This window comes from Chelmon rostratus, chromosome 5 (assembly GCF_017976325.1).
Source record: "Chelmon rostratus isolate fCheRos1 chromosome 5, fCheRos1.pri, whole genome shotgun sequence".
Classification (NCBI taxonomy): Eukaryota; Metazoa; Chordata; class Actinopteri; order Chaetodontiformes; family Chaetodontidae; genus Chelmon; species Chelmon rostratus.
Genome location: NC_055662.1, coordinates 26,735,873 through 26,759,999, shown reverse-complemented (window position 1 = coordinate 26,759,999; position 24,127 = coordinate 26,735,873). Strand labels below are relative to the sequence as shown.

Here is a 24,127-nt window from a genome sequence, read left to right as displayed (position 1 = left end):
TTAAATTACAGAGGTGTCTCCGCTTGTCTGGAGGCTGAGCAAGTGCAATACTGCATGTAGACTCTAACATCAGAGCAGTGCAGTGATAGCAGCGCTCGAACAGTGACAACTGAGACCTTTTCAGATGACAAACTGGTCCTCAGATCTGTCAGAGTAGGGAAGTGAAGCTGATGTATGCCCTTTAGCGTAGAGCTGTCTGACACATACTACACTGACTCACAAGCTTTAGGGTTTGAAAAAAGCAAATCATGCAGAAGCAAGTGTTTCCCTCATTAGTGACTCATTATGCAATAATTTCTCCAAATCAGTAACCTGCTATTTGCACCAAGAGCTGGGAAAGACTGATAAAATCAAATATATTCATAAGCAAATATGCTGATATGGACAATGTGATGACATTTTGGAGAAAATTAGTTAGATTACTAAAGTTTTAACATTTTTTAATAATGATAGATGGTATCTGGGTTCATATGATAACACTGATATTGTGAGGGGGCAGATAGAACAGCTAGATTTCGTATCATATCATAGTGTTCTCTCTGCTCGTTCATTCTCAATGAAAATGAAAAAATGGCCTTAAAACATGGTTCTGATATGAGTTTACAGGAAATGCTTTTTGTATTCAGTCTCACACATTCTTACCTTTCCCAGAGCTTCGAGCACGGCGGCCATCTGCTCACGAGTAAGAGCTGTAGTGACTTTATTGATCAGTCCTTGCAGCACCTGGTTCAGCTTAGCTGAGTCAAGAGGCTGATGCAGTTGGTCCAGTAAGACCCACACAGCTTCACTTGCAGCATTCGAGACGACAGTCACATTAGCTACCCCAAACTGAGGGTGCACTCTGGCTCCCCCTGTAGGGTTGTAGAGCTCCACCTGGAAGCGCTTCGGTGTGGGCAATGACGAGGCGAGGTCGGGGGTGAGGTAAATGTCCAAAGATGTGTTATGGTGGCCCACATGAAAGGTTAGCCTACCCTCCTGTTTAGGAAAGTCCATCCCTGCTTTAGCAGGCCGGATTATAGCGGGACCCACGACCTCATCTCTGGAAAGCTCCTACAGGAAAAACAGAAATGTTTTGTGTTGGATTAAGTCACGCTAACCAGCATTGCCTTTCAAAATAAACCTACATGTAACAGAAATGTAAAAACAAAGACGAAGTGACAAGGACACTCAACCAATCAAATTAAATCATTAAATCATTCAAGATTCAAGCCGACTGCTCTTGACCACTGAAAGCAGACTTCTCATTTGCTAAACAGCGCTCACATGGTCTGCATTCCAATAGCAGCACATGTTGATGAGGGAAGTTGACACTGCTGTGGAAGCATAATGTAAACCAAATGAGGACTGGGCTTTCATTATGCAGCAATCCTTTTGTCTCACAACATGCTTTGCTTCTGAGAGATGAAAGCAGATGACCTGGTCATGTGTCTCAGTGAGGTATTTGTTGAGTGCACTAGACACTCTTTTACTTTGATCTCCAATATCAAAAAGTGAGAGCGCCAGTGAATACTTTATTCCCCTGAACAACAAGTAGCCAAGATACCTCTAATAATGATGCCTCAGAGAAAAGGAGGATGGCAATGAGATTAAAGAGGCGAGGAGAGGAGGAAACACTGCTCATCATCAGAATCAATAAACCATGACAATTATTAATAATAAACAGTATCAGTAACAGGTGAAAGGCAGACTGAAATCTTCAAGGGAAAGAAAAATAACTACTAAATTCAATTTAGTCCATGCCCTCTATTTCATACCTATATCAGGAGCAAAGTTGATAGTTTTAGTGTGTATCTTATCCTACATTTTTGCATTACGATACTATATATCTCATAGAAAATTTAACTGTGACTCAATTTTACTATAAAGTGCTCTCAATAAGTATGCTAAAAAGTCACTCATCATGATTTTAGAGTAATTTTACAACACTGTTTCATAAGGAAAACATTGTGCAGTGCATCGTAGTATTGGTGCACAGTTAGTAGTGAAGTCTTTCTAACTGAATAACAACAGTATGCAAGAGACAAATTAGGTCAGGATACCATAGATTTGTGTCTGCTGTAAATCAAGTAAATGATACCTGGTCAGACACAAACAGATAAAAATAATATTAATGTATGAATAATATTAGCCTCAAGCCTCAACACAGAATGACACCTCAAGGCAAAGCTGAAAGAACAAAAAGTGCTTCCAAAAAAATAAATACTATGTCAAACATTTACACTGTGCACGTTTGTGTGCATTTGTGCAGATTTTAATTATATTTACATGTATGCATGCGTGCCATGTATAATGTACACTTGTACATTGTAATTAAGCACACATGTGCTTAATTGCTATACATCTGTTAAAACCTACCAGTGTGCGATACTGTACAGACATGACTGAAGCTGTGCTTGCTCGTCTGTACACTTGGAGACTGAGCCTTGTGGTCGTCAGGGTGGCGATGGGCAGTCTGTGGCCAACAGCAAAGTACACGAGGCCTTGTGGATCGTCGCTCTCCGCCAAGGTGATGTTGGCAAACCGGGTGGTCTCATTAATGGTCGCTCCAGCACCCACCTGATAAATCTCCACCAAGAACCACCCCTGGTGCTCTGGTTCCTATGGCAACACATGTGAGTGATTGTTCTATTTCATGCACCAGAAAATTTCTTATGAATACACAGATAAAGAAAATTATTATTCCACCACATTTGTAAGCTATCCTTATGCTGCAGGATTCAAGGTCAGCAAGATATCCACATGCTGTAGCAGCGCTTTCACCAGGGGCCTCTGCCTCTCTCTCACCTCATCATCCTGGACCTCCACAGTGAGAGCACAGATTATCTCTCCTCTCCTACACAGCGCAGTTCCTGAGGTCTGCACCAGCTGTCTGGTCAGGTTGACTCCATCACTGATAAGAGTTAGAGTGTCCTTGCTGAAGGTAACTCTCCAGAAGACCTGCAAATCCTCAAAGGCTCTAAACAAAGAAAGAGTGATAAACAATACAACTTCTTAAATGCATTCAAATATGAAACAAATTCCAGGCGAGGATTTGTTAATAACCTTAATTTCTAACCAAAAACTTGTTTTGTTACCTGTTTTCCTGTCTCTGCAGATAGAGGAGGGCAGTTCTGTTCTCTGAATCCTCGTCAAGAACTTGGCCAACCAGAGAATTAAGACTAAACCCCACAATACCGTTATGGAAGTCACTCCCTGGTATGGACAGAGACAAAGATAAAGAGAACAAATGCAAATTAGTTCCTCACAACCTCACTGGTTTATTTTTGTAATCCATCACAGATGCAGAATAATCAAATAATCTGCCCACTGCAGTGATTATGTGAGAACTGAGGCCCAGAAGAGCAGCTGGAGACTAATGTAGCAGTGACATAATGCAAGTCAGATAGCACTGGTGAAACCGGAGAAGAACGCTGAATTACTCATTGAGATAACATACACATGTTTGCGGGTCCATTTGATTAGACCTAAACGATGCACTTGGGGTTAAACTATAAACAGAAGAAGAAGACAGAGTCCAGAATACATACCAACACATAAATGTGTTGCATGATTTTTAATTGCTGGTAGAAACTGCGAGCTAAACAGCTGCCTCAAACAAACATCTATTTTTTTATTATTTTACCAAGGATAGTGATCTTGGCAAAAGCTCCAAAGCCGTGGTATGGGCTGTCTGTGATCTGCGCTCCTCCCTCTGGATCACTGAGGTAAATGAAGAATACTTCCTGTCCCTCTGGCTCTGAGTCATCCAGGATGAGGAGGACAACCTCTGTCTCATTCTGACCAGCCTGAAACGACACTATAGCGGACTCCAAGCGGAAATCCTGTTCTTCCTTTGCGAGGGTCTCAACAGGTTCCAGAGTGAAGGGAAGAGGTGTTGTACTTCCATCTGGATACAAATGCACAGCAACACAATTTAAAGCAAAACTGTAAACACAACAGCAAGTTACAATATAATATATTGCAACTGTGCAATAAAGCAGAACAAACACACACCTCCATATGCTCGGACCCGAACCCTCACAGCTCCAGACACGCTGTCGGACCTGCGCACCCGAAGAACCACCCTCCGCTCCTGCTGGGTGTCCTCATCCCTGTCCTCAGGTATCTGCACTAGTTCAGGTCCAATGCTCAGCACTCCTCCGGTCACATCACTAGCCAGGATGGTGACCGTGGCCACACTGTGCTGAGGGTTGAGGCGAGGAGAGGCATCTGCCCAAGCTAAATCTGGACTGAGGACTTGAACATCTGTAAGGTTGACGTGAAAGTGCTCATCAGCCTCTGAAATGGAGTCGTCAAGTATTGAAAGGCGGAAGGAAGTGTTGGTTTGGCGAGGTGAGTCAAAGACCAAACGGCCATCTGGCACTGCAATAAAGTCCTCTCCTGCTGCTGCGCTGCCTGCTACTGTTGTATAGGACAGGCGGGTCCTGTTGCTACGTGAACCGTAGAGTCTCTGAACATAAAGTGTGATAGTCTGGATTTCCTCTGCAATGACCAGCTGGCGGGAATCAGGGGAAAACTGGTAGATTCCCAACGGCTCCACTTCTGCAACAGTAAATCCTGACCTGTGCAGGGACAAAAATGTAAACTGCATTGATGATTTAAATGAACAACATTAGGGAATTGTCTCCTAGGATGCTGGCAAAGGAAATCACTGAAGAAGCAGCACATACTAAAAATGGGAGGAAGTTGTTATTCAAGTGGAAGAAGCATCTTTATGCTCTTCCTCTCAACATACTTACTGTAATATGCAGCAATTGGCCGAGTTAACATGTATGTACTCAAACACAACTCCAGACCACTGTGAAACCATTACCTGAGCTTGACAGTACTGGCTGCAGAGGTGCTGGAGGTGGCAGCACTGAGGTGTATAGCATAGGAAGCCGGCTCAGATGCATCAGCAACGGCTGTGAGTGATATGGCTTTAGTCCTCTCTGCATGGGCCAGGGTCAGAGAGCCTGAATGTGAAGAAAGGAGCACGTTAGCATAAGTCAAAGCTGTCATTAGTCTATGTCGGTGTTTGGTATGAGATTGAACGCCAGATTAGATGCGTTTGGTCTACAAGTATATTCTTTGAGGATATTTTGAGGATTTATAATAATGTATCATTAATCCTCATGACTTTACCTTTACCTAAAATAATTTGAGATAAATAATGCAAGTAGTTACGATAATGTATGAGTCTGCACTGCTACAGAGATCATTCCCTCTCTGGGTGTTCTACCTGAGCTTGGGGTGACAGCTCCCAGTCTGAGCCCAGGTGGAGCCTGTCCTGAAGGATACCCAGCCTTCCACTGCACCGTGATGTCCCCAAACAGCCCTGTTCGCGTCACTTTAGCTTCACATGTCCCCGTTTCTATACTTGAAACCTGCAGAGCGAGGGAGGCAAAGCCAACCTGCGCAACAGGAGAGAAGGCAGTTGATAATGTTGCTGTCTTGATCCCTCCTTTATCATTAAAACAAAAAACAAAATAAATGCATTGTTCTAATGACTCTGTTGTACTTTTTAGGACTGAGCTTGTATTAAACAAATATATTAAAATACTCTGCACGAAGACAGTAATTTGTTACGAAGTGTCTTTTTGTAGTGTGTACACAATGTCTGTTGTGTAAATTTCATTGTTAGCAGCTAAATGTGTTAGCCCTCGTGTGTTGTATGGACCTTTCGATTGGTTTGAGTGTTCACAGAGCAGTCAAGGACTCAGCACTAACTCACTTATGAAGGTTTTATGTAAGTTTTAAATTATATTAACGTCTGTGGAGAGAGATATCACAGCAATACGGTGCAGTAAGACCAAGTTTGTTTTCTGGTGGCTGAGACATAATTGAATAAAGTGTAATGGTCCAGTTTCTGTCAGTGCCAGTGTAAACAGATGCATCATGTTCATAAATTTATATCCACGTTGTTCATGAGGGAAGCTGATATTCAACGAAAGGAATTCTTCCAAAACAAAAAAATGCAAAGTTTCACTGAGTTTATCACAAAGACACATACACCCCGTGAAATGTCCTTAATCAAGGCACTGAGGCCCAACCAAAGATAAAAGCACTGATCGGTATCCTTAGTGGCCTGCAGAGGGGGCAGTTACAAAAATAATTTCCACAGATAAATCACACATCAACAAACAAAAAACCCACAACCACAACTCACATCTGAGCTGGCGGCTTCTTCTGGCACAGTCACTGTAGCAACAGTGGCCTCATGAAGGAGGCGAGGCGGAGAGCCGAGAATAGGACTGACTAGTCTAACATCAGTCAGCTCTGCTGTAAAGCTCTCACCCACTGCCAAAAACACCTACAGAGAGAAAAGAAGGATAATAAACAAGTTTTATATGGTAAAAGTTTTCTAATATAGAAAGCATGTCTTTTTAAAAAGGTTTTTCTTTAATCATTCACAGATTTTTAAGTCTTACTTTCCTGAATAATCAGCCTCCCACCTCTGAAGAAGCATGCTCATCCTTACCTGGCTGCTGATGGGTACAGTAATAGTACTGAACGTCTGTCCTTCTCTCACGAACAGCCTTCCTGCAGCTTGTCCTCCCAGTATCTCCTCGATGTCCATCACTTCATCTATCCCTCCACTGATCCTATAGCCCACACTAGCGTTGCCAAACAGCCCAGCCAGCCGGGTCACATTCATAATCAGAGCTCTGGTGACCTCAGATCCTGACCCCACTACCACTATAGACTGCTGCTCGGGGCTCAGGGAAAAGATACCGTGGGGTTCATCATTAGCACGCACCCTGAGGTTAAGAGAGGAAGATTCATGTCAAATGAATTCAATCTTAAACTTTTTCAGTCAGTATATGTTATTGAGCTTAACTGAGCCATCAAAAGAAACCTGATGCGTGTTCTGATGAAGCTGGGGTTGGCATCCAGTGTAGCACCACCCTCCACTGCTGTGAGCTGGACAGTGTAGAGCTCCTCCAGCTCTGGCACTGTATCGGGCATCAGGCTAAGGACAATTTCAGCCTCCCTTTGGCCTTCCAGGATCGTCACTGAGCCAGCCAGAGCTAGGAAGTCACCTGCTGTATCTGAGTCACTCTGTATCTGCCAGTGCACCTTAGATGTGAGAGAAAGTCTGGTTGTATTTGCGTGTTCAAAGTGGCCACAAAGAACTAAACTCAGCTACTTTAAGCACTGATACAGGATATGATTGATAAGTAATGCATATTGGTGCAATCTTACCGTGATGTTACCCATGACACCCTCTCTGCGTGTGATCGACAGGGAAATGTTGAACGGCCCCTCTGCTTCTGTGGATTCATTGTAGACACGTTCTTGAAGAGCATCCTCAGTAAACTGGACTATACCATTTGGGTCACCAAATTTCTCTATCTGTGAGACAAAATAACATAAGGAGAGAGTAAGTTTGAGTAAGGTGCTGAGGCCTGCATCCTAATAGATTTTCTTCAGCAAAAAGAGCTTTGGAGAACAAACCCTTGTTCAGCAATCTTTACCAATTCATGATGGTGAAATCAACAATGCACGCATGATACAATGAAGTACCTTTAGCGTTATGGAGCCAGCCTGAGGATCAACATCCAAATCTCCAGACAGAATGCTGAGCTCTACAACAAATGTCTCCTCCACCTCCACCTCCCCATGGGGGAGAATCCGCAGCTCTATGGAGCGTGTACCTTCCTCTCCATCCCCGAAGAAGAAGGACCCGTTCACAGGCTCTCTAATGTCTGTATTGAATGGAGGAAGGACTTCTCTGCTGTTGGGGCCACGAATGATCCAAACAACCTGTCAAAAGATAAAACCAGTTCGAATCAGTTAATGTCACCGAAGAGAAGCTGAGAGATCTTTGCTTTTCTGGCAGAAGGTGTTGTTCCTCGTACCGTTGCATTTCCCACTAGGCCCCCTGCTCTCTCCAAAACAAGACTGAGTTTCAGAGTGGAGTTTGGGTTGACCACAGTGATTAGGCTCTCGTTGAGGAAACGGACCATCCCACTTGGAGAGTCACTTTTGGCGATGGTTACCCTGGCAACACGTTGAGAGCCTAGAACCGCTCCTCCTGTAGCTCCAACCAGCAGGACCTCAAATATCTCTGCGTATTCGCTGGGGGAGATAATTTCAGTGTCAAACTGGAATTAAACAATATCTTCACTCATTATAATCTTGAATTATTTTTAATTTCTGCTCCCACCTGTCCAGGTCATCTATTATTGTGACATTGATGTAGCTGGTATTCTGGCCATGGACAAACACCACTGAGGCATTGCTCAGGATGTAGTCGAGGTCAGGGGTCGCGCTCAGGCCCCTAGAAATGAACTGAGCTGAGATGGGTCCATGTGAGCCCACCCTCCTCACCACTGGGATCGACACAGAGCCCACATCCTCCTCAACTGAAAGAAAGACACCCAGGAGAAAACATCAATTTTATATATAACAAATAATCTTTTAAGCAGCTCTAAATTGCCTTTGTTTTGACTCTCACCTGTGATGTCGACAAAGTCCTGCCTGAACTCCAGGATACCCTCGGCGTTGTCATTCTTTAGTATGACCACAACAAGAGAAGAGTTGTTGCCTACAGCTGGAGGCTGGTCCTGCTGGAGACCTGACTCCCTCACTGTGTAGTCCACAGCACTGACCACCAGAGGGCGACACAGAATGAATAGTCACTGACAAGAAATCTCTGACAGTCACATCAACAAGTATTTTGACTAAATTAAGGCTCTGCACTGCTTACATTATGAATGACTACAACCCTCCAGCCTCATTTGCAGCACCCTATTACAAGCTATTATTCAGCTATTATTATTTTATTTAACATTCTATCTAAAAAGTTATTAATCTGCTCCACCTTATCAATTACTTTACCTGACATTGACGAGCTCCACTTCAGTGATGTTGAGGAAGAACATCTCAGGCCCCTCTGGAAGACTGTCATCCTGGATATACAGCGAAACTTGTTGTGAGGTCTGGCCTGGGGTAAAGAGAAGCCGTCCTGAAGCTGGAGCGAAGTCCACTCCACTGACTGCTGTGTTGCCTGAGGTCTGGTAGGTCACCCACACACTGCCCACACTGCCTAAGGAGCGATTAACTGTCACATTCACCTGCGGTAAAGGGAGAAAATCAAATAGCTGTGGATTAGGTTTGTAACTACACTACATCAGATGACTCTGTATACACAGCCTCGTTTGTTAATGAGGACACCATATATCATAGCAGATCTATATTTGTCACATTTTGTTGACCTCACCATTCCCTGCTCTTCGTTTGCCATGATCTGGTGTTGGGTGAAGGAGAACAGGCCATAAGGGTTGTCGCTGGCTGCCATAATGATCTTGGCATGTTTGGCAGTGGGACTAATTTCCAGTCCAGAGGTGGCAGAGGTCAGTGTAAGTTGGTACTCACGGCGCTCTTCTGGGAATTCATCATCAAGGGCCTGGCGTCATGATGGACATGACAAGGATATTTTTATGGAAAGCACACAGAGACGCACTATTCTGATGCATTTTGGTCTGCACATGTTTATTATGTAATCTATATTACTAAGTACCTTCAGAATAATGGTGGCAACTGACTGTTTGTCCCTCATGGTCACAGTGCCAGAGATCGCTTCAAACTCAGAAACCACAGGTGGAGTGATATTCCAGTACACCTGGACCTCTCCAAACACACCTGGCCCTCGCACAAGGCTGGGGGACACACACAAATATACACAATGATTTTCATGTTACATTCTTGATTAATAAACAGAGGTGGTGAATTTTAAAACTCTTCCCAGTGATGCAGTTTGATATTTATCTCACCTGACCGTGGTACTACCATTGTAGTCTCCCTGAGGTTCTCCAATGAGGATGTTCCTGGAGGACTCTACTATTCCAATAATCCCCAGGGCAGCCTTGTCTGCCCTTATAGTGATGGTGGCCATGCCTGGAGGAGTACATGACGGATGAGGGAAGTAAAAGAAGCATGATATGATTATATTACAATCCTGAAAATACTGCATATTTTCACAAATCACAATTTAATCAATGGTTCACTGGTGGTGTGACATTTCTCTAATAAATACCGACCATTTAAGGGGTCGATGACAGCACCACTCTCAGCAGGAAACAGTCGGATGGTGAAATGCTCATCTCCTTCAAGTACAGTGTCAGCGAGGGCTCTAATCACAAATGTCTTCATAGACTCAGTCTGGGAAGTACGAAAAGTGTAGAAGACTACATGAAGAAGCAATATACCGTACAGTACATAAAGATAAAGGAGCGAGTCCTGCTCGATATATGCAGTGGGACAGTGGCACCACCCCTTTCATACTGTACCTCAGTGAAGACAAGAGTTCCATTTAAAGGTGAGAGGTCATCTAGAGCCTGGTCTTCCAGCTGCCACCCCAGCGTCACTGCCCCCTCACCTCCTGCACTACGCAGAACTGCTAGTGACGCCACTGCAGCAGGATCGTCCACAAACTCTGGCTCGCTGACAGTAACCTTAGACAGGATAGAACAGGTAGGTTTAGGTAAGCTGAGGATCACTGTGATAATAGAAGGATTTAAGATGGTGTTTATGCGTTGATGAATGAGGAGGTATCAAAGTACAGTAAGTTTGGATAAGTCCTTGGACCACAAATGTGTTCATGGACAAAGTGGCCTCAAGTATAAGTAGTTTGGACTCACCTCCAGTTCCTGAAAGCCAAATCGTCCGAGAGGTGAGTCGTTGGGTGGAATGCTGACAGTTACAGAGGTCACTTCTCCCAGTCGAGCTCCACCAATCACACGCAGTAAATTCACTCTGAAGGTCTCTGAAGTCTCCACCCGTTCGTCATCCAAGATGGTGACAGCAATTGTGGCTTCTCTCTAAAAACAAAGGAGACGAAACACAAGCTAACACCCGGTACCGAGGATGCAATTATGTGGAAAGTTTTACATCATGGCTTAATGTGATATTTCAGGGTTCAATTTAAATAAGGACTATCTATTTACCTGCCCATCTTGAAAGGTGATGTTCCCAGATGTGGGGCTGAAATCATTAAGATCAGCAGTGACTGGCTCGGCCTCCCAGTAGATGACCAGTCTTCCAGTTGCACCAGCGAGTCGCACCACTGACAGATAGAGGACATTGTCTGGTGGTGGTATCTCGTACGCCAGCATGATTCCAGTGAAATCCTGGACAACATATTTAGAAATTATGTTTGATTAGGGTTGAAAATTATTGGTAAATAATTATCTATTTGTTACTTTTAGTCCCTGATCTTCATCAGATGAGAAGTCACCATAAACATCTCTACGATGTTCATGTCCAAGTCGTAGTCCCAGAGATGCTCACCTCAGAAACATTGAACTGCAGAATCCCTCGAGGGTCATCGTTCTCCTGGATGGTGACCTCTGCCACTTCCATACCAGGCCTCTTCACACTGGGCTGCCCTGCTCCCACAGACCCACTAACTAGCTCCACACTGGTAATATTTACCAGAAAACTCTCTGCCAGCTCTGGGATATCATCCTAAGAAAACACACATATATATACAATAAGTAATAGAAAAACATACATGTGTTTGAACAGATGGTCCCTCTCTTTTAGCCTTTGTCACTAAATTTATTTCTATGGTAACAACTGCTGTTAAATGTGCAAGCAGCAGTATTTTTAAGACTCATACAACTTGTATACAACAATAACACAAATTCACAAGTTCAATTACAGGTTGAAATGCTTGAAAAGGCTCACAAATGTGTCTGCAAGGGTAAAAAAGAATGACAAGTGCTGGTTTTATCCCACAAGTGATGGCCTACACCTGGCAGTTAAAGGCTAGTCTTTGGACAGTCACCAGTCGTGATGATTAATGTATGTATGTCTTATCCTGAAGGCATAAGCAGTCTGAATGGCGTAAGTGTGGGAAGTGTAAGATGGACGAGGCTGAGAAAATCTGTTATTATTACAGATACTGAATGATACTTTAATGCAGTTTAAGTTTGGATGCTCTCAGTCTTTTGCTATACTTAGAATACAAAAAATGAACTCTTGTGTTAGTATATGCGAAACGTTAGCCCTCTTCCTAATATGTTCTTTTTTACTGAAAATAGATTATTAAACTTCTCTATTACACAACACTCTCCTTACTGGTAGGATTGTGACGGTGACAAGGGCCACGGTGGCACCATTCATCATGATGATGGTGTTATCTTTGGGGGTGTAGTCCTGTCCTGCAGCAGCTTGGTTGGATGGGGGTTGGTACAGGGCCGGCCGGGTCTGGTAATGGATTTCCACTTCTCCTGAAGAGCCCTGCTCCCTCACTATAGAGAGGGTCACATTGACTGGAATCCCTGCGGGTTGGGAGAAGAAGAAGGTTACATAAGACAATAAGCATAAAAATGATATTTCCAAGAGCTTCCCTGTCATGGAAGATGGCAACAACAACCTGAAACAGTCAAAATCCTTTACAGTTCCGTTAAATAACATTTGATAGCCAGTATTAAGGTAAGTTGCTCGACTACTCAGACTTCTCTTACATCTTGGGCCGGCCTCCAACACAGAGATTAAGACAAATCCCAAATTACTTCACATCCTGGAAATCACTGCAGATCTCCTTTACAGTAAATCTGAGTAAAGTGAGATTACTGTAATAGCTCCTTAAAAAAACTCATGGAAAAAAATACAAAAAGAATGATTGGTATTAATCAACCAGCCACACTTACAACAACTCTTTCTGGAGCAAAGAGAAAGCAAAATTGTGGGATATCTGAATATCTTTGAATAGGTTAGCTACGATTTTCTGTGTGATTATCTATTGTTTGTATATGGAAGGGGAACCACCATCATGACCATCATCAAAGGGACACAAGGTAAACAAGGCAACACAACAGTTTCTTTGCCACCGACATTTCCTTTGTCTCCCCCTATCAACCCACTGCACTCCCACCCTCCGACCCCTGGCATGATGAACCAAGGCAGTGTACATACATAAAAACACAAAAACAGATACAAAAACAGCAAACATTAGTAAAACTCCCAGTACAACCTGCCCATTCCTCCCAACCCCATCCCCCTGCTGCCTGGGAATGCCATGACGACCATTATAAACACAAACCAACAGCATTCAGATACAAAGTAATTCGATAATTATGCTAACTTCCTCCATCATCCATGATGGTGTCCAGTTAGCAGGTTGGCAATAATCTAAACTAATTACAGTAAATAAGACTCGTCTGCACTGTGATCCAGTGAAAACACACATTCACTGACAAATCATCACTCATTTATTCATTCTTACTCTCTGGTTCTTGTGTTAGTGTAAACTGGGAGTCCAGATGCCATCCAATCACCCCGTAGGGAGAGCCATTTGGTAGGATGGTGAGTAGAGCTTGTGCCCGCTGCTTGTCAATGACTGCAGCCTGTCGAAGGTCCTGCAGCCCCACAGTGGTGACATCCATGAGGGTGATAGTGACACTCTCCCTCAGCTCTGGGACACCATCTGCTATCACTGTCAGTGAGATGATGGCCATCGACTGGCCCTCTGAAAACGTTACCTATGACATAAAACAAATTTTAACTTCATTCCACATAATGTTGCTGTTGATTATTTAGGTAAGCATTTCATTTTCAAACAGCTTGTCACTACATACAGGAATGTGTCTTAATTATGATATGGGGGCAAGGTTTCCTCACCACTCCTGAGGTGGGGTAAATGTCTGGCAGACTGCCATTGGCAGCCCAGTGAACAGTCAGTCTGCCAAAAGTCCCTCTTTTCCTCTCCACACTGAGAGAAATTTGATGGTGTTGCTCCAACTCCTCGACCTCCACAGACAGAGAATTCTGCAGAGAGGTAATGACAATATATTTCTAATGTATAACAGGTTTACATATTGCTTAAAAAAGAACATTGAAATTATTCTAATATGGTCGAAATAACTTCAGGTTTGACACAACGGCTGGAACTTGATGGCTACTTAACATGAATGACACATGCATAAGCGGTCTAATATCAAAAGGTTTATGTGCTTACCTGAGCAAAGCCGATGACTCCATGGGCATCGTCGTTGGTTGGGACAATGACGGTCACCTGACCACCAAATCCAATCTCAGCCCCGCCCTTTGGATTCTTCAGACTGACCTGGAAGTACTCCAGCTCTTCAGGGATGTCATCATCGATGATGTTCACGGCTATCTGTAGCTCGCTGTCACCTGGGGCAAAGTGCAACTCCCCAAAACTGAATGTGAGGAAATACAGACAACACACCACGCTTGATTTATTTGTGTCTAATTTCTCCTTGAGCAAGATTTGCTTTTTGAGTTTTTCTCTCTCTGACTTATAAAAGATGTGGATACCTGGGTATGAAATCAGACTGATTAGAGACAGAAGTGATTTCATAAATAGTGGAGCGATTCTCCTCGGTAGAAGCCAAGAGGGTCTTGGTGGTGTTCAGGGAAGGGACCATGAGAGCGAGGAAGCTAACAGCTGGAGGGGCCCTCAGGATGAGGGCGAGCAGGTTGACATCAGACCTCCAGGAGTACAGTGACGAGCCATTTCTTCCAGCCAGCACGACATAAGCTATGACAAGAAAAAGATTCAATCAGGATGTCTGATCAATAGATTTTAAAAGCACAGCTGACAAACAAAGCAGAAGGTATGACGCTGGTGCTTACTGATCCCAGAAGGGGCAGTGAAGGGGTGAATCGAGGTGAGGCCTGGGTGAGGGATGGACTGATACAGCTGTGGTGAAGGCTGCCCGGAGCTCCACTGTAACACCTCACAGGATGGAGAGAGACCTGGAGAAAGATACAGAAATGCACAGAAACACACACGCATTAAACTTATTTCACGCTAGAACGGCATGTTTATGTAAAGTAAGGATCGGTCTGACTGACACACCCAAGACTGACAAATTACAACCTCTGAGTCCCTCAGTGGCTCTGCTCTGCGCCACACTGAGGCCTTTCCCGTAAAGCCACAACAGGTCTGAACCAAGAAAACTCACCGCTTTTGCAGACTCAGAGGGATTGTGTCTCATCAAAATATACAGAGCATAGTATAAATACACGATCTGGCCTACACTGTGAAATTTGTCATTTTAGCTGAGACCACATAACAAGGCTGTTTTTTCTGTAACAGACACATAGTTTCTGTGCGCCTTCTAAAGTATCACCGATTTGTTTGTACTATCCTAACCAACATCTAACCACTGAAAAGTCCACTAGAAAGTACAACCACAGAAAACAGCATCTCATTATTGCAAAAACACAACCAGCCTCTTAACATACCGTAGACTAAGTGCACTTGCCTCCCATTCTGGGCCATTTTTAAATATGTAATCTCTACACCGCAGAAAAAACAGGCACATAAATTTGACATTTAATAATTTAATTTGACACATCAGTTCCCTTACGCTCAAATACAAGGAACTATTTAAATGTGCAAAATAAACATAACAGCGAGACATCAAAGCAAGACAGGTCACCTTCAATAACAACCAGCAGGAGAGTGTCCTCTGCTCTTGTGTGGACTGTCTCCACCTGAATGGCTCTGCCGGTGAGCTGGAGAGGCTGCGGGTTCTGAAATCTTCCACCGGTCCATTGAAGCAGGAGGCAGCTAACAGTGTGTGTGTCTATGCACACCACCAGGTAGAGGACAGCTGCACGAGTGAATGGAGTTACACTGAGTATGTCCCGTTCGAAGTCAAGAGTCTGGAGGAGGGTGAAGGAGCCTCCGGTCCAAACGAAAATCTGTGGCATGAAACAAATAAAATACCAAAACTTGAGTTCAGGTGTATAAGACTCTTCCAGTTCCTCAAATGTTTAATGATCCGACATAACTGAAAACAATTAAAGATCTGTCTAAACAGTGGAACGGTCAGCCTCACCTGGCTTGATGCTATGAGGTAATCTCTGCCTTCAGTGGAGAAGTACTTCACATCCAGCGCTTCAACACCTAAGGTTTGTTCCTAAAGACATCAGATTGCCTCAAATCATATAAAAATAACACTAAACAATGCCTCAGTGTTACAGTAATGTACACAAATGTGACAGCAATGTTGTACCATGATTGGAGTTGATACTCACCAATGTGACATTGAGGTCCTTCTGCAATTTGAAGATGCTGAGGTTGGCAGCAGGGGAGAAGGGAGGGCCGCTATGTGTGATGCCTATGTAGGTGGAGCCGTTCACCACAAACCCAACACAAGAGCTGGGCTCCTGAATCCTAAGAGACTGTAATGACCAAAAGACAGAGAGATTTTTAGGCTAACAATATGATGTAGAACAGCTAATTGTTATTTACCCTCTGGTATGTGTTTGTAGTGGGATATCATGTGCTGGCTGAGGGATAATCCTCCTGTCGGCCTACCTCTACTGGCACAAAAACACCCTGCCACCGATACAGAGTGGCCAAAGTGTGGGAGGATCCAACGACGGGTCTCCTATCCAGCCTCATAGCCAGGAAGGAAGGTCCTGCGGGAAGAGAGCACCAAGCAGAGGTGGGGTTGTCCTCGAAGCTCTGGTACACACCCATCACTGAGAGGTGACCCTCTAGAAGAGAAACGGGAAAAACATCATCAAGAATCATAATTATATATTTCTTATTGGAAGGAAAGAGGGATTAAAGGGATGGCAGAAGAAAAGAGGGGAATTCATGAGCGCTGGGGTGACTTCAAATGAAAACATTTCGTGGTCTCACCAGAAGCAGTAGCTGTGTCAGCCTGCGTCTCCCATTCCACGCTGACAGCTGACTCCAGACCATTACTGCGAGACACGGTGAGGAAGACTGCTCTGCCACCTTCATCAGCAACCACTGCTGTGCTAGTTCTGTTCAGAAAACACACACTGAATAAGACTACACAAACATGCTCTTAAATGAGGATAGTTGTGTGTGCCCTTGTGTATTTGTATGCACTTTCACAGCTACAATACTATATACTGCACATGTTAAATATATTCAAAGTCTCTGATCGTTTTGGTGAAAGCGTATTGACACCTGTTGATAGTAGGTCCGATGCGGAACAAGCCGGAAGGAGCCAGGTTCTCCAGGACAGTGACGAGAGTCTGGAGTTGGTAACCCAGTCGTGCACCTCCTGTTGGGTTGGACAGTGTCACTGTGAAGGTTTCATTCCCTTCTGGCTCAGCATCCAGAACAGCCCAGATCTCCAGCATCTGAAACAACAAGGAGAAGAACATCTAATGAATCAAAAATATGTGCTGTTTAAAACATAAAACACGTTTGAAATTAATATTCGAAACAAGTAAATACTGACTACTAAAATGTACTAATGACTACCATTTTTTAGCTGCTCTCAGATGATAAAAATCTACTTTTCCTCACCTTAAATCTGACTCCATCCTCCAGGACGACAAACCCCTGTGCTGGCATCAAATCGCCCTCTGCCAGACTGCCGTTGGCATCAGTGATGGTGAACTGAACAGTTACGGTGCCAAATGTGCCTTCCTCAGGGTTTCGAACCACGTACAGGGTGGCCACACTCTCACTCAGCCCCGACACAGACGTGGGCTCCCTCAATAAGAAATGCTCGCTGGTGTTAAAGAAAATAACGCCATGTCCATCGTCACTGGCCAGGATATTCACCGTCGCTACAACAAAACAGAAGGAAAATAACATCTGAGTTGCAGTTCAGGTAGATAAGAATAAATCAGCAGTAATTTCATAGTACTAATAGTGTTGTTAAGTATATGGGCACAAAACTAAAAATCTTGTTATGTCTGACCAGAAATAATCAAATAAGTGTATTATATAGTCGGTATCATTGTGTGTGATGCAGTCAAGTAAACAATAGTGAACAACAAGACCTCACTGTTGTTTTATACGAGGCCACATAATTGTGTACTATTTCCTTTATACGCTACTTCTTAGTATAGAAAGTAAGATTAAGTTTGTTTGTGGTCAGCTTAACTCATGGTTATGAACGGCATGAGGAAGATGTGGTGTTGCACAAATCCCAAAAACCTGTCAGCCTATCAGAAAAAAGTCTTTTCTATGGCCATGGTGTAAGACCTCTTATATCTCACATGTTGTTAATCTAACCACTTAACCCAAATCTGAGTCATGTCTTGTAAATTTTCACAGAAAAAGCACTGGAAGCTGATTTCCACTGTCTTATGCTGTTTGACGCAGACAAACAGATTTTGGACACTGTATTCTGTTTCGCCCTTCTGTCTACCTGTGGTATTGGTGCCCAGTTCCAGCCCAGGTGAGGGCTCGGACAGGATGAGCTGGAATCTCTCAGCTCCCTCTGGAATGGCGTCATCGATGATCTGCACTTCTACAAACTTATACCTTTCGCCATCAACAAAATGGAGCATCTGGGGGGACAGAGGGGTTTTCAGTTTATCTACAGTCATGGCATATCTAGAAGGGCTAAGTCAAGGGCCACTGGACCTGCTTTAGATTCTTGAGGACCTTTCAGCTCTCATCCCAAAGGCTTCTTCAGTTCATCTTCTTCAGAACTGAGGAGTCCTTTTGGATGAAGAGCTGCCCTTGACTTAATCATTCTGGATATTAATGCTACTACAAGTATCAGATGATGTGCTGTGTAAGTACAAATGTGTGGGTCTGTGTTTGAATACTATGTATGGCTGACCGTTTGACTGGTATTGTAGTCCAGTCCCTGTTGAGCTTCCAGATTCTGAGCATAGAATAAAAGGGAGACATTTCCATACGTCCCCTTGTTCCTGTAGGCCACTAGAGTCATTCCCCCGATAGTTTCATTCACTTCAAACCTGGAAAACACAACACATTTGATTAGAAAACATCTTAATTAGGCATGTGCAAATCAAGATAAAATGTGTTATTTGTGTGTGCATTTCTTACATGGTGTTTGTCCATTCAATGACTCCTCTGATTCCATCATTAGCAGCGATGCTAACCTCTGCCACCAAACCCCGGGTGTCTGGGGCAAATACAACATACAAAGAGGAAATATAATGACTATAGTACATTATTAGTGCATTATTATAAGTACTAGCGCTGACGTCAAGGCTGTAACTACAGCGCATGCAGCAACAGCAAGAGGAAACTGTAGCGGATCTAACTTCCGTCATGGCACATTTGAGCGAAGGATTACGACTAAGAAGCGTCTCCTGTAAGTGGCTTGGTAGGCTGAGCAGCCAAGTTTTTTGGGTGGACTGATTTATGACCCCTTGAATAGTCCTCTCCCATTCACTCTATGGCCAAGACACTGGGAGGCCAGCTACGGGTTTAGTTTGGCTTTCTCTCTCCTCGCCACACAGTGCTACTCGGCTCCCACCAAATCCCCAGGCTTCCTCAATCATGGAAAGCATCAATCTCACCATCCAAGCCACATAATGACTGCTGCCAAAAGAGTGGCAAAAGAGTGGTGTTTACTTCATGTCTCCATGCAGAAGGCCGATAGTATTCTGGGAGCCTCCAAGTGCTGCTCTGCCTGGAGCGTTCTGTCTACTCATCACTTTCTAAAGTTACTCATTCATAAAGTGGACTGTGGTTTGGATTATGCAAAAGCAGTAGCAGTAACTACCAAGCTCTTTCATGGTGCATTTTGACAGTCAACTACAATGTTGTAGTTGACTGTATCATACAGGAATAGTACTTCAAACTACAACTGACATTTTACGCAAAGCTTGTGGACATATGAATGTGTATTTTACCTGGTAATGTGCAATACACAACCTCTACTCATCAACAGTGCAAATGGTGAGACATTATAGAAAGAAAAGAAGGAAAGAGAGTTTATAAAATTAAACAAAACACAAAGAATACATTAGAAAAAAGTGGAAGAAAGAGATAAAACAATAATGGAAATAAATAAATAATATTACATGTCATTTGACACTGTGATGCACAGCTGTCTATGATAGAGGTGAGGTGATACATTTAGTAACTGTAACTGACTATAGATCAGCTCTCCGTACCTAGTTGGGGAACTGTGGCAAGGGTTGTGATGAGGACTGCTGATGTTATGTTGACCAGGAAGAACTCCTGGAGCTCTGGGATGTCGTCCTAATTAAATAAATGGAAATGAAAAACATTAAAATTCCACATTTTTAACAAATCTGCTACAAGGAAGGAGCGCTTGCATCTGAAAGAGAAAAAGTGTGACCACTTAAATATTAGTTTAACGTAACATAACATTGCAACACCACAGACAATGCAGATTCCCGTTATAGGAATCAAAAAGGAACAAAAACTTTTAATTTATGTAGTATAGTGAAAGGGTAAACCATGCCACAGTGAACTGTGGGAAAAACCAGTCTTGTCTGGCTGATCATCTTAAGTATCAAGTTTGATGGACAGAAAAATAAAAGAACGGAAGACAGCCACAGTCTTTACCTCCAGTATGGTGACAGGGATGGCAACAGAAGTCTGTCCATCCTGAAGGATTACAGAACCAGTACCAGAGATGAAGTCTTGTCCCGGGTCAGCAAGGGCACCCTCCACCTGGGACAGGTCTTGCAGAGAACCTTTTATAACCTCATAGGTGATATTCACAACTCCTGTACACAACATTTAGGTATAAAATCAGTTACAGGATTATAATGTAAATATATGTTTAACAACTTAATCAAAATAGTGCTTAGCACTCAACAAATGAAATAAATCAACTAAAAGTGAACCCACTAACTCAGTACATATTTGTGTGGTCATACTTGACCCCCTGACCTGAGGCTCCAAACTCTCTATTGACGTAAATGTTTATGGTTCGGTCCCGTTCCTCTGTGGTCACCCTGAGGGATGATGGGGCAATGGTCAGCAGCCCGTAGGGCTCATCGCTAGTGTCCACAGTGAGCACCGCCTCACTGCCCTGAACATCCAGAGCAGCATGGCCTGTCACCACAACACCTATGTGGAGGTCAGAGGAAAGTTAATCTGTGTATCAATTCTGACTACAGTTATTTTGAGGTATGTGTGAATTCAGGATTTAATGTACAATCATCAACCACCCAGAGCAGATGCATTACCGAAGGTTTGTATGTTGGACAAATAAACTTTGTATTCATCTTTGTCTTCTGGTGTGGCATCATCAAGAAGCTGCAGAACTATGGTGTCATTTAGCTCTCCCTGTAGAAGACACATCCAAAATACACAGTTACTGCTGGAGATACCAAACACAAACACACAGCTGTTTATTTGATTGTAAAAGCTCTGTGATACTTTCAATCACCCTCACAGAAGAACAACACTGCTGGTCTGTGCCAAAGTCTGCATCGCCCAAAATACATATATACAACATATTTACCTCAGTAAAGAAAAGTGTCCCTGAGATTTGGTTGAAGGTCCGGTGTACAAGAGGCCCTTGCACAGTCCAGTCCACAGTGACATTACCCAGACCAGGAGCAGTTCTCAACACTGATAACGACAGCCTCTCCCCTGTAATATGAAACATAATACAGTCAGCCCTTATACTACACAAGCAAGACCCTTATGAACCCTTATGAATAACCCTTCCTAATCAGTTTGAAATCTCCATTTGACCTATGTGAATTTGCAGATGACCTTAGTTCAAATATAGGTTTGTAAAGATGAATACATGTATGGACTCCTCATGTGAATTGCTTTTCTTATACTGTAGATGCCAACAGAGGAAACTCCGGCTCTCTTATTACATGGATTCTGCTCATGGAGACTTCAGCCACTCATGCATACATAATTTCAAGACAACGACGGACAACCACAGGGCCCACCTGTTGTTGCGTGCTGCCATTACTATGAGTGCATTCCCTTACATTTTCATTCATACATAATTAGGGCACATATCTAGTGACAGGAACAGTGGAAAAGGTTTGGAATGTAAAGTATGGTAGCCATAATGAGCTTAGACATACATGCTGAATATCCAAAACAAATAATCAGAAATCGCTACCCACCTTCTCTGGCGATGACAGAACGTGAGGCTGGATGGAATCCTACTATCCCAGCCACGTTATCGTTAGCCAGTATCACTATGGTTACAGTGTCAGAGCTGGGCAGGATTCGACTTCCTCCCTCCGTATTAACAAGACCAATCATGAGGCTCTCGTTGTCCTCTGGCTCAATATCATCTCTGATTACTATTTCTATTGTCTTCTTCAGCTCCCCTGTAGGCAGAGAGGATAAAGCACATGAGGCAGTAGTTAAGTGCACATGCTAATGTTCTTTTAATTCCCTCCAGTGTTAGATAAATGAAAGCAAACACCTGCAAACGTCATGTCAAGAACCCCATGATAGACTGGAGCAATGGTGGTTTAATAGGACGTTTTCCCAAATGAATTCTGAGAAGACGTTGGCTTTTACATAATGCTTGTGTGATCCACATACCATCGAAGACCAGAGTCCCTCCAGTCCCAGTGAAGTCAGCCTCTGGCGTGGCTTTTCCTCCGACAAACCTCCACTCTACAGTGACAGTGCCCAGATTCCCTCCTCTCCTCTCTATAACCAGGGGCACCACAACCGAAGGCTCTTCTCGAACCTCTAGATAGAGTCCCTCGTTAGTGGTGTTGGGACTGAGGCTGTATATCAAAAACACGCCAAACGCATCTCCGTTCATCCCTATAGTGACCACAGCTTTGTCTGGCTGGCCAATCGAGGGCAGGTTCTTCTGAGCCACAGTCAGATTTACCAGCTCTACCTTCAAACAATACAAACAATAATTTGTTATACAATTAACTAACTAACTAAAAAAGAATGTATGAAAAACAAAACCACAAATAACACAGGGTAATATATATGTGATTGGGCTTTACCTTTAAGATCTGGATGGAGAAGCTCTCATCCATTTCAGGGAATTTATCAGTCAAGATTGGGACCGAGAGGTTTGCGACCCCTGACCCATCATCCATGAAGGCACTTTGAGCTGTCACAGGGGTATAATCACTCCCTGCCACAGCCTGAGCACTGAAGAGGACAGCGGCTGCAGTGACGTTTTTCACATAAGTCATAACCTGAGATTTAGAAGTCAGCTGGTCAGCCCCTGAAGTCACCCAAGTGCAAGATGGTGGGGTCACCCCTGATGACAGAGAGAAGGCCTGGCATGCACGCTCTCTCAGACAAGCGGCAGCACATGCAGCCAGGGGGTCCCTCTGACCAGTGATGTTAACTGTCCTAAGGGGGGCAGTGGTTGGAACGCCTGGTTTTGGGAGGTCATAGTACATCAGCAGGTTCTGGCCATCAGCCTGAGCCAAGCCAACAATGTCAATCTCAGAGGTGCTGTAAACGATCTCCAAGCGCCCAAAGTGTCCACCTCTGGAATAAACAGAGATGGAAAGGAATCTGAGCAGGGGCACAGAAAAAAAAACTTATAATAAAAACAAAACAATAATTAAAAGTACCTCCTGTGCACAGTAATATTGGCGCTATAAACTCCCTCCAGTGGCTCTTGAATGCGGTAAATAGATTGGTGAAAATAGACTGTCCCATACGGGTTATCATTGGCAGGCACTATTATGTTAACAGACGTGTCGGCTCCAAGGTTTCCTCCATTACTGGCACCAGTAAGCTCCACCTTAATTATCTAGAAAAGACAGGAAGAGTGGAGTAGACACAAACATTGCGACTAAAATACACGTATCATGTAAAATATTTCAAAGGGTGTATCATTTCACATAATTCACAAAAGCTCTTTCAGTTTCAGCTTCTTACCTCGGTGATTTCAGGTGCATCGTCAGCTAAAATCTCCACTCGGAGCGTCTTCATGGTTTCCCCGGGAGCAAAACTCACCTCTCCCGATGTGGGTCTAATGTCCCCCACTGCTAGTTTACCATTGACAGTGGCCTGCCATTGGACTACCACTGTGCCAATAGTACCAGCATTACGCACTATAGGCAGTGTGACCTCGATGGAGTTAGATCCTGGTTCCTCTACAGTAACTGGAACAGCTTGGAAGACTGGGTAGAAATAAAATCATGTTCAGAACTTGATAAAAATGAAAAAACTGAACACATCCTGGATCATGCCTACTAACCGAAGGCACCAAAAGGGTCATCAGAAGGTAGAATGGTGATGATGGCACGTGTGAGCTCCCCCAGCAGAGCTCCTCCAGTGGTCTGGTTGATCAGCTCGATGAGAAAGGTCTCCTCGAGCTCAGGGACCACGTCATTGATCACATAGATAGGTACAGATTTACTGGACTCCCCTTCAAGGAGGACCACATCAGTGGAGGCTACACTGTAGTCCTCACCTATAGGATAACACACATGCACATACGTGTCAACATGACCTGCCTGC

At 43.7% G+C, this 24,127-nt stretch overlaps 1 protein-coding gene across 2 annotated transcripts in view; it reads right to left on the bottom strand.

Annotated features, from left to right (window-relative positions):
• The window catches only part of adgrv1 (adhesion G protein-coupled receptor V1), a 105,756-nt gene that overhangs the window by 58,533 nt on the left and 23,096 nt on the right, over positions 1–24,127 (bottom strand). The window contains exons 31-83 of one of the 2 annotated variants that reach the window (XM_041937413.1): positions 23,865–24,080; positions 23,543–23,787; positions 23,233–23,414; positions 22,648–23,146; positions 22,223–22,532; positions 21,793–22,002; positions 21,165–21,295; positions 20,887–20,986; positions 20,588–20,767; positions 20,258–20,421; positions 19,840–19,927; positions 19,576–19,599; positions 18,761–18,839; positions 18,531–18,669; positions 18,111–18,252; positions 17,258–17,523; positions 16,913–17,088; positions 16,616–16,743; positions 16,286–16,467; positions 16,003–16,149; positions 15,804–15,884; positions 15,402–15,666; positions 14,590–14,712; positions 14,272–14,494; positions 13,949–14,153; positions 13,612–13,758; positions 13,217–13,472; positions 12,067–12,269; positions 11,275–11,451; positions 10,932–11,114; positions 10,626–10,805; positions 10,275–10,439; positions 10,026–10,146; positions 9,759–9,882; positions 9,506–9,644; positions 9,206–9,391; positions 8,824–9,059; positions 8,441–8,589; positions 8,150–8,348; positions 7,842–8,061; positions 7,507–7,746; positions 7,186–7,335; positions 6,839–7,059; positions 6,461–6,740; positions 6,149–6,292; positions 5,222–5,393; positions 4,814–4,955; positions 3,994–4,562; positions 3,623–3,886; positions 3,075–3,192; positions 2,785–2,956; positions 2,356–2,598; positions 643–1,050 (exon numbers count right to left, since the gene is read on the bottom strand). In XM_041937413.1, the coding sequence (XP_041793347.1) occupies positions 643–1,050; positions 2,356–2,598; positions 2,785–2,956; positions 3,075–3,192; positions 3,623–3,886; positions 3,994–4,562; positions 4,814–4,955; positions 5,222–5,393; positions 6,149–6,292; positions 6,461–6,740; positions 6,839–7,059; positions 7,186–7,335; positions 7,507–7,746; positions 7,842–8,061; positions 8,150–8,348; positions 8,441–8,589; positions 8,824–9,059; positions 9,206–9,391; positions 9,506–9,644; positions 9,759–9,882; positions 10,026–10,146; positions 10,275–10,439; positions 10,626–10,805; positions 10,932–11,114; positions 11,275–11,451; positions 12,067–12,269; positions 13,217–13,472; positions 13,612–13,758; positions 13,949–14,153; positions 14,272–14,494; positions 14,590–14,712; positions 15,402–15,666; positions 15,804–15,884; positions 16,003–16,149; positions 16,286–16,467; positions 16,616–16,743; positions 16,913–17,088; positions 17,258–17,523; positions 18,111–18,252; positions 18,531–18,669; positions 18,761–18,839; positions 19,576–19,599; positions 19,840–19,927; positions 20,258–20,421; positions 20,588–20,767; positions 20,887–20,986; positions 21,165–21,295; positions 21,793–22,002; positions 22,223–22,532; positions 22,648–23,146; positions 23,233–23,414; positions 23,543–23,787; positions 23,865–24,080 (10,313 nt within the window). Of the gene's footprint in view, positions 1–642; positions 1,051–2,355; positions 2,599–2,784; positions 2,957–3,074; positions 3,193–3,622; positions 3,887–3,989; positions 4,563–4,813; positions 4,956–5,221; positions 5,394–6,148; positions 6,293–6,460; positions 6,741–6,838; positions 7,060–7,185; positions 7,336–7,506; positions 7,747–7,841; positions 8,062–8,149; positions 8,349–8,440; positions 8,590–8,823; positions 9,060–9,205; positions 9,392–9,505; positions 9,645–9,758; positions 9,883–10,025; positions 10,147–10,274; positions 10,440–10,625; positions 10,806–10,931; positions 11,115–11,274; positions 11,452–12,066; positions 12,270–13,216; positions 13,473–13,611; positions 13,759–13,948; positions 14,154–14,271; positions 14,495–14,589; positions 14,713–15,401; positions 15,667–15,803; positions 15,885–16,002; positions 16,150–16,285; positions 16,468–16,615; positions 16,744–16,912; positions 17,089–17,257; positions 17,524–18,110; positions 18,253–18,530; positions 18,670–18,760; positions 18,840–19,575; positions 19,600–19,839; positions 19,928–20,257; positions 20,422–20,587; positions 20,768–20,886; positions 20,987–21,164; positions 21,296–21,792; positions 22,003–22,222; positions 22,533–22,647; positions 23,147–23,232; positions 23,415–23,542; positions 23,788–23,864; positions 24,081–24,127 lie in introns of both variants that reach the window. The other variant, XM_041937415.1, reaches the window with a different exon arrangement.